We start from the raw sequence: 9,373 nt of genomic DNA, 5'->3' as shown, positions 1-9,373 counted from the left end.
GACTTGCTCCTGGAAGAACTCCTCGTCAGCAGGATCCACTTCATCTTCTTCAGCAACTGGGGGGGGATTATTTATATAGAGCAAGGGTGAGTACGGGAGTACTCAGCAAGCCAGGGGAAATAAGTGTTTAATGCAGGCTTCAAGGAAAGGCTGTTATTTTTGCAATTTATTTTATTTGAACTCTTTTCTAAAATGATTAGGTGAGTGCTTCTCAAACGACTCGGATGAGACAGTGCGTCTCGTCCGGTCGGAGTATGTGCAATGTGTCACTCTTTAGGATTGCAACAAGGTTGGCACCCGGCCAACAGCTTTTCAAACGGCCACCCGGGCCAACAACTTTTCAAACGGCCACCCGGGCCAACAACTTTTCAAACGGCCACCCGGGCCTAGCTGATCCCGTCAGCTGCTGATTTTTCAAACATCGAACCCCTTTTCACAACAGCAATTTCACAAGCAGTAGTCAAACAAAACTACGCTAGGAATCACCTCACATCCGCCCATGACCGTGGGCACGGCTGTTCGAACAGTTTGTTAACCTCTGCAGAGGGGGTACACTTTACCCACACGACATTACTAACCCGGATCACCCAGCCCGTGGGGATCAGCCACGTCGGGAGACCTCCAAGCTTTCATGACAAGGCATTTTGAAAGCCGATACAGGTTTACCATATGCCAACGAGAGGGGTCCCAGACCAACAACAGGTTAGGTCCCAGACCATACTGTGCCAGGAAGCCCAGGGGTCCTCCCCGACACCACCCCGGCGAATCCACATGTCTCTCGGCATCAAGGCTCCCCTGATAAGCTAGTTACTCAGCCAGGGGTGTCCCATTCCACCCATGTGGTCGTACTTATCTTATGTTTGGATGAAATTCCAAGGAAATCGGTCCTTAAGTGCGAGAGCGGGAAACCGTACACCCGGTACGTTCCCCGGTCCGCGGTTCTGGAAATTCATTTAGTTCGCAAGCACCGACCCAGGTGTCGGGTTTTCCAAATCTTTCGTAAAACCCAAGTTTTACCCAAGTTGTTATTCAGATTATAAGTTTGAAGGCGTCCGTCGATACTCGCACAGGATGCACGAATATCAAGACGCAACTAGGTGGTTACAAGGGGACATGCTGTAACAATTAACAAGGAAAGGATCAAATGCAACAATTTAGGTAGGTCCGCCAATCTGCCTTGCAGACGGAACAATAGATTAAGTGCGATCCTATCAATGCATAATATTTTGCAAGCAATATAATTAGATTTCAAATATAGGCTCAAGATGTTCAAAGGTGGCTTGCCTTGCTCGAGATCTGGAGCTTGATCCTCGAAATCCTCGCACTGCGGGTCTTCGGGCTCCGGAACTACACGCGAAACGGAACAACTCAACAAACGGCGAAAATAAAGCCCTATTAATGACCTCTAAGCGTGCCATTAGATAGATCTCGAGATTTGAGGAATTTTGGAAGTTGAACGGAGTCAAACGGATTTACGGGTGGGAAGATATTGAATTTCTAAGATTATTGGATTTTTGGTCTAACGGAAAAAGGATTTAATTAAATCCTTTTTGGAAAAGAAAAAGAAAAGAAAGGAGGGAGGGAATATAGACTTTTCTCGGGTGGCTAGGGTGCGGCCCAAGAGATTTGGGGCAGCTCGGCCGAGCTTAACGGACCGGCCGGCCCAAGACGGCCCAAGCGCGCGCGCGCGGGAGGGAGGAGAGAGAGGGAGCCGGTGGACCGGGCTCACCACGCGTGGTCCCGGGTGGGACCCGCTTGTCAGCGGCTCGGCTCACCGTGCGGAGGGTGCGCACGGCGCACGCGCGCGGGCGGGGTTGGGACGCGGTGCACGCGCGCGGCTCGCGGTGGACGCGGATGCGGCGGGCCCACGCGCAGCCTCACGGCTCGCGGTGGAACGCGCGCACGGGGAGGGACCGACCGGGGTGGGCTCGACCCGGTCTAGGCTGAGCTGGCGCCGACGTGGCGCCTACGTGGCTGCCACGCGGGCCGGCGGGAGGTAGACGACGACCCGGCCGCGAATGGACGGCGGGTGGCGGCGGCGAGCAGCGGAGCGAACCACGGTGATACAGGCAAAAGCGAGCACACCGGGCGGCTGCACGTGACAAGGGGAGACGAGCCAACGGCTCGGATTCGTCGGAGGTTGCTCGACGGCGGCGGATTGCGGCGGCGGCAACCGGCGGCGGGAGAAGAGGGAAACGGCGACGAGGTCACGAGAGGTCGATTCCCGGCGGTGAGAGCATCTACGCGGCGTCGGGAACTCGACGCTAGCGTCGGATTGGGCGGAACTACGCCGAGCGAGGCCGGCGACGAGCGGGTGCTACGGAGCTCGGGCGGCGACGGCGGCGAGCACACGGCGAGCGACGGCAACAGTCGGGGCGGCGCCGGCTAACTACGGGGAGGCTACTCGAGCTACTACCGAAATCTAAGGGGAGGAGATGGAGCGAGGAGGAAGAACGGAGGGAGGCACTACCGTGCGGGACGGGGCGCTGTGACGAGAGGCCGACGGCGCGGGAGTAATCTCTCCGGCCTCGGGCCGGGGAAGAGGAAGGAGAGGGCGCGGCCGGAGTCCTCTTCCGCGTCCTTGCTCGTGCCGGCTCCTCCGACACGCGCAACGACGATCGGCGACGGCGAAACAGAGGGCGGCAATGGCGCGGAGGCGAAAATGAGAGAGTTTGGAGGGGGAGGGCTTGGGCTTAAATGGGCGGCAATGTCGGTTTGGGCGAGGGAAACCGACATTGAACGGTCAAGGCGCGAGCTGGCGCTCGGCGCTTGCAGCCAAAGCGGCGGCAGGAGGATGACGCCGGCGAGGAGGAAAAAGGGAAAAAGGAGGGGGAGAAAGGGGCTTGCCCCTTTGCCGATTCGGGAAAAAGGGGAAGGGGAGCGGGAGCGTCGCGGCAGAGGGAGGAGGGGCGCGGCTCCGTCCCTTGGCGGCTTGCGCGCGGAGTGGCGGGGGCCGGGCGATGACGACGACGATGACGGGGGGACGGCTTGGAGCGGAGCGGCGACATTGGCGACAGGCGCGTGCAGAGGCTGACGGCGGCGGCGACCGGGCGGTCGACCATTCGGCACGCGCGCGCGGCTTGCAACGGGCGGCGTCCGCGCGGGCGCGCGCACGCGAACACGGCGCGCGGGAAGCGGCAGCGAGGGAGCGGTGAGGGAGGACTTGGCTCGGCGCGGGCGGCTTACGCGTGCTGGCTCGCGGGGCCGAGCGGAGGGGCGCAGGGCGCGGCTCTCGCGCTCGCGCGCGGCGCGCGAGGGAGGGGCGCTCGGCGCGGCGACACGCGCTCGCGCGCGCGGCGCGGGGCGGAGCGGAGGGAGAGAGGGAGAGAGCGGGGGCGCGCCGGGGAAAGCGAGAGAGAGAGCCGGGAGAGAGAGGGGAAGATGGGCCGAGGGAAAATCGGCCCATCGACCCTGGGGGAGGCAAAATGGACTTTTGCGGAGGAATTTGATTTGGAGGGATTGGATTCGGAATTGAACTCGACGATAGATCGGGGATTGAGATCTTGAGATGGCACGGACACTAGACAACAAGCAAAGAAACAAATTTCGCAATTAGGGTTTTTAAGAGATAATTTTCCCGCTAGGCGCCACGACGGAACGGGCGCTACAGTCCTCTCCACCCACCTCTCCCTCTCCTCTTCTCTCCACCCACCTCTCCCTCTCCTCCCCCTTCACTCCCCACTAGCAGCGGCGACGAGCCCAGCAGCAGCAGCACGCGGATCGAGGCGGCGCCCGTGCGTCGCGATGCGGCGGCGCTCGTGCAGCTCACGGCGGCGGTGCCCGAGGCGGCTCGCGGCGGATCCGGCGACGGGACCAGATCCGGAGCGGAGGAGCACACGGATCGAGGCGGCGCACCTCCCAGGTCTCTCTCTGCCACCACCACACACTCTCTCTCTCAGATCTGGCGCACGGGCCACGATGGAGGCTGCGGCACGGCTCTGTAGCGGCGGTGGCGAGGTGGAGGCGGTGGATTTTTTTTAAGAACAACGGATGAATTTTTTTGGTATTTTATTGTGATTTGTGAATGGATGTGTTAATTTGTGGTGATTTTGTGATTTGTGAATTAATCTGTTGAATGTATTATGAGATTTGGGGTGAATTTGTGATGTGTGAATGGATTGGGATGGTTGATGCCATACTGTAGCCACGTGCTAATGATTCAAATTTTTGTGATGCTCATGCTTGGGTGGATGGAGCTTTGATGGAGGTGGAGGCGGACGGAGCGTTCGCTCCGTTCGTCGTTTTTTCTTATAAACTTGGTCAGTATTTTCTCTGGCGGCTGGTATAGTGTAACCGTCAGAAAAAAAAACATTTTCGCTGGCTGCCGTCTTAAACCAGTCGCCAGCGAAAATGGATTTTTGCTGACGGCTGGCTTAAGGCGGCCGCCAGCGAAAATGTTTTTTCGCTTGTGGTCGATAACCGCTAGCGAAGATCTTGATTTTCACTGGCCTTTGCTTTGTGGCGGCTCCAAATTCCGCCAGCGAAAACCCAAAATAGCCACCACGAAAGATGGTTTTCGTAGTAGTGGTAGCGGTACAATAACTTGGCTGGCTAGGTGGGTGCACTCATGGTGCAAAAGTAGCCACGTAAAAGAAATTGCCACCTTACTATTCCACCTTAGCAAAATTGCCACATCAGCTTTGACATGAAAGAACTATCTCATTTCATAGAAAACCCCTAATAGCTTTTTTTTTTCCAATCACATTCCTTTTTAACTCAATAAACAAAACAAACGTATGCATATCTTCTTCCATCTTTCTTGACGTGATCCTAATTGAGAGGTAGCTGCGGTGGTGGCGGTGGCGGTGGCCGCGACAGCAACGACAACGAGCGAAACCATTACATCGCGGTGGCGATGAGGGCTCCGTGTGTCACATTAGTTCAATCCCTAAACCAATAACCAAACCAATTCAAGTCGATAAATTGCTGCTGTCGACGTGATCGCCGCAAGCTTTGGGATAGCTCCGACTCGACGAGTTTTTGGAGCATATGCTCCTAGCTTGTTATGGTAAATCACTTGCTGATGGTTGTAGACTTCTATTTTTTGTTCATTTGATGGATGATTGCAAAGTAAAGGTTTCATTGATCTATACAATGGCTGTATTTTTTTTGGGTTTTCACTTGAATATCATATTATTTGTTATTACAATTCAATGAAGTGATCTAATGGTACTAGCCACGAGATTGGTTGCACTAAAATTATTGGTGTTTCCTGTAGCTGTATACGATATAAGAGTAACATTGGCAATGAGAAATTCTTGCTAGATGTGTTGTACCATTATCAGCAGCATATAGTTAGTTGGATAATCTGCAAATAATCTTAGTGTATTATTTTCCTTATGCGGTATATCACATCAACCAATTATTTTGTAGTGCAGGCCATGAGAAAGAAGAATTCACAATTGAACTGCATCATGGTGGGTTTTTCTTTTTTTGGAGTTGGCAGTAGTAGAATTTATTTGGATGAGAAGATGGACTGGTTTGATCATTGCGACACGAGGAAAACAGATACATCTAAAAAAGAAGTAATTGAAATATAAAAGTTACTAGGGACTTTTCTGTAAAATGATAAGGTCAATGCTCATGTGTCACTTTCGCTGAGGTGGAACAATGGCGTGGCAACTTTTGCACCATGAGCGCACCCACCTAGCCAAGTTATTGTACTGCTATACTCGGCTTTTAAGTTTTTGCACCTAATTGTATCCACCTGCCAAGTTCTTATACAGCCAACGCAAATTACTCATATCAAAATGTGCGTGGGAAGTGTCCGACTCCGGTCCAATCCATGATGCATGAGGTAGATGAGTGCGTATGTCACACAAATTAGGGGCTAGTTGGCCACATAATCACATATCCGAAGCGCGAAATGCACACGCTTTATCCGATATCAAACCAACTGTAACAGATGGCAGAGGATTTGCTTCCTAGTTCCCAACTCCCAAGTGGCCAACACGAAACATCTTTGAAGGAGAACTTCAGAAAAACTCCCCGCGTCGCTCTCGCGCGGGCGGCTCGGGGGGCCAAAAACCCTAGCCGCCCACGCCTCCACTCCTTCCCCCTCACCTCGCCGCTGCCGGAGCTCGCCGGCGGCGTGTAAGGAAGGCGGCGGCGAGGCTTCTCTCCTTCGTGGTGTTCCCCTCCTCGGCGCGACGTGGACGGGGCACCATCCCTCACCAGCGCGGTCAGAGGCGGTGGCGCGGCTCGGGCGAGGCGGCCACGGCGGCGAGGCGTGGGGAGGCGGCGGATCCGGCGCCCCCAAGGCCGAATCCGGCCACCCCTCGCCTAGATCTGGCGCGCCGGCGGCGCGACGCGGCTTGAGGCGGCGCGGCGGCGTGCGGCTACAGCTCGGTCGGCCTGGCTCGAGCGCGGAGGCGGAGGGCAGCTGCGGCTCACCGGCGGTGGCTCTGCAGGGACGGCCCGAGCGCGGAGGCGGCGGGCGCCTGGGGCAGCGTGGTGCGGCTAGCCCGGGCGCGGAGGCGGCGGGCAGGCGCAGCCTGCCCAGCGCGGCAGCAGCGGTGCGGCGGCTTCGCGACGGCCGCTCGGCCCGGCAACCCAAGACGCGGCGACGTCTCCTGGGATGCGCGGGACGGCGCGAGGGCCGCGCGTAGGCGGCGGCAACGGCGCGTTGGCCATGCGGAGGTGGCGGGTTGGAGGCGCGACCAGCGACGCTGGGCGGCCTGGGTCGCCGTTGGTGGGCGGCGAGGTGGCGGCGGAGCATTGGCTTCGGCGAGGCCGCCGTTGGGCTTGGCGGCGGTGTGGAGCGCGCTGGCGGCGGGGTCGTCTTTCCCGTGGTTGGCCAGGCGGTCGCTGTGTTCGAAGAGCTCCTCCCCTTCTTTGTGGGGAGCTTCTAGGCACGGTGAAGGCGTTGGCCGGTCTACCAGAAAGACTCAGGTTGCCAAGGCGAGGTTGTTCCCGGTCCGGTCCCATAGGTCGGATTCGACGTGGAGGCTGAAGGGCGGCGTGGCGGAGGTGGCCTGGGTCAGCGTGCTAGGGCGTGGCGGCGGGGTCGTCTTCCTTGTTGTCGACCAGGCTAACCCTGTTTGGCGAGCTCCTCCCCTCTCTGCGGGGAGCTTCTTGACAGGCTGGTGGCGGTGGTCAGTTGACAAGGAAAACTCAGGTTGCCGAGGCAATGTTGTTCCATGTCCGGACTCCCTTAAGTTGGATTCAACGGGGAAGCCGGCGGGCGGCGTGGCAGAGGCGGCTTGGGTCAGCTACCTGGCGGAGGTGGTTGGTGCTGTGGCAGTCTTGTCGTTGGCAAGACTGGAAGCCGGCCGGCGGTGGGGCGTCGGTTGGGTGTGGTGGAAGCCATGTGCCGCCGATGTTTAGATGGTGGTTTCGGATTGGGCAACGGACCATGGCGGTAGGGGGTACCGAGCGAAAGCTTAGCCCAACCTTTGGGCCAACAGTGACTACGCTTTCGGGTCGCTTTCGGGTGTGGTAACCCTCCTGAGGGCATGGTTGAGGTACCCCTCCTCCCTTGGCAAGGAGCTCTGGGTGAAAACCTTGTTCCGTTTTTGGGACGGATGACGACGGCGTCTTTTGGCGTCGCGACCTTCCTGAGGGCGTCGTTTTAGAGTCTTCGCGTCGTGGTGGTGTTGTTGGCCCGGTGGCGATCGGTCTCGCATAGCGACGGCCGGTTCGGTGCTCGGCTCCCCTCTCTGTAGCGTGTGTTTGCGGTTGGCACTTGGTTCGGGGCGTGTGCTCTAGTGCACATCCTTCCTCGACAACCAGCTATCGATGTAAAACCTTTTCTTGTAACCTTTTCTTCCAATCTTAATTGAATGACCTCCTTCGGTCTTTCCGGCGAAAAAAAAGTGGCCAACACGACAAGTTAGCAACACCCAGCACCTGACCGCCGAGAGTTTCCGCACTCCGCTCGCCTGCGCGGTGCACCGGTGACACTGTACCGAACCCTGCGCAACCCAATCACGTAAGCTCAACTAAATTTGGCCCAACCAAATGCTCGCTGCTAGTACTAGTACAAGCGATAGGGGGGTCTAGAATGCTCGCTGTCCATATATTAGATAGATAAACTGGTGAGATTTTACAGTCGACGGCTTGCTGCTCAGCACTTGCGCTATATAGAAAGAGAAGTAATCAACATTACAGAGAAAAAAACGTGCAGATTGGTGGCAGGACACATATTAGTTCATCCAGCAAAACTTTAGACTGTCACAGACAACAAACGCTATGTCACACAATGTATGTATAGCTCCCTCTTTGGGATGTGGACAGCGGACGTACAGGGTTACTATCAGATACTGCCCAATGCAAAAACTACACCAGTACAGAAAAATTACAGTGGAACGCATACATCTGCATATGAAAAAAATCGTCACACTGAAAAGAATCGAATCCGACAGATTTATATAGCAGGAAAGGTGGTGCTGGTGATGGCTGTGTTGAAGATGGCTTATCTGCTGATTCGGTAGAAGGTGCACCATTGTAACGGTGATATTAGAATCAAGATCACTTGTCGCGTCCGTCATCACCGGTGCTGCTATTTTCTCGGCATTGTCTGCTGCTTCTAGCTATACCCTCTAAGTGTTTCAGCAGGAGCACCTTCAAATGTAGGAGCTCCAGAGGTTCCTTGAGTCAGGGAGTGCCCTGCATTATCGGGTGCCTTGAATCATAGGAGTGCCATGGGCCATTGGAGAACCTTAGCTTCTACCTATCCATCATTGACCCATCGATCAGTCCTCAGCTTCAGGGGTACTATATTGCTAGGCAGGCCAAGTTTTCGCACCAGATCTTTTAATTGCAACAGGAGGTGCAGATAGAGGAGGCCGAAAAACACTGCAGCAGCATCAGTTCCTTAACAGTTGGTGCGTGATCCAGCTCCTTCTGTAGCATCTTATTCCGCGTTATGACTAAATTCCTCAATGATAGACGACCATGGGCTGAAAAGTGAAAGATCCTTTGTAAGTGCTTGATAATACATATATTTGAGCACATTTAGTCAAATAACAAATGAATTCTTTAGGGCAACAACAACAACGAACAGATTGAATAAAAAACACTTAATGGTTTGGCTAAACTCATGAGAGAGGATTGGAAAATATGCAAATCCTTCTCTCTCTCTCTCTCTCTCTCTCTCTCTCTCTCTCTCTCTCTCTCTCTCTTAAAGAAATCAATGCACATCCTCTGTATTTCTAACAGGTTCATGGTTCATTGGTCTGCTCAAGCCATACGCCCTAAAATAAGTCTAAGCACATATTCCTATTGACATTTTACTGATCATGCTATAGCTTGCTTAAACATACATAATCGAAATATGAATAAAGACAGTGTATAGCACATAACTTATGAGATGCAAACAAGGAAACATAAGGTTTTATCATGTGCATGCATGAACAATTTGCCACTCCATATT

General features: G+C 55.0%; 1 protein-coding gene across 1 annotated transcript; it reads left to right on the top strand.

Annotated features, from left to right (window-relative positions):
• Window positions 1-3,744: 3,744 nt before the first annotated feature.
• On the top strand, window positions 3,745-7,814 carry LOC136355469 (uncharacterized). Its single transcript, XM_066308065.1, has 3 exons — window positions 3,745-3,862; window positions 6,320-7,298; window positions 7,407-7,814. Exons 1-3 carry the CDS (start codon window positions 3,745-3,747, stop codon window positions 7,525-7,527), a joined length of 1,218 nt encoding a protein of 405 aa, XP_066164162.1. The 3' UTR covers window positions 7,528-7,814.
• Window positions 7,815-9,373: the final 1,559 nt, after the last annotated feature.

This window comes from Oryza sativa, chromosome 1, assembly GCF_034140825.1.
Source record: "Oryza sativa Japonica Group chromosome 1, ASM3414082v1".
NCBI classification, from domain to species: Eukaryota; Viridiplantae; Streptophyta; class Magnoliopsida; order Poales; family Poaceae; genus Oryza; species Oryza sativa.
This window is presented reverse-complemented; position numbering and strand designations above follow the sequence as displayed.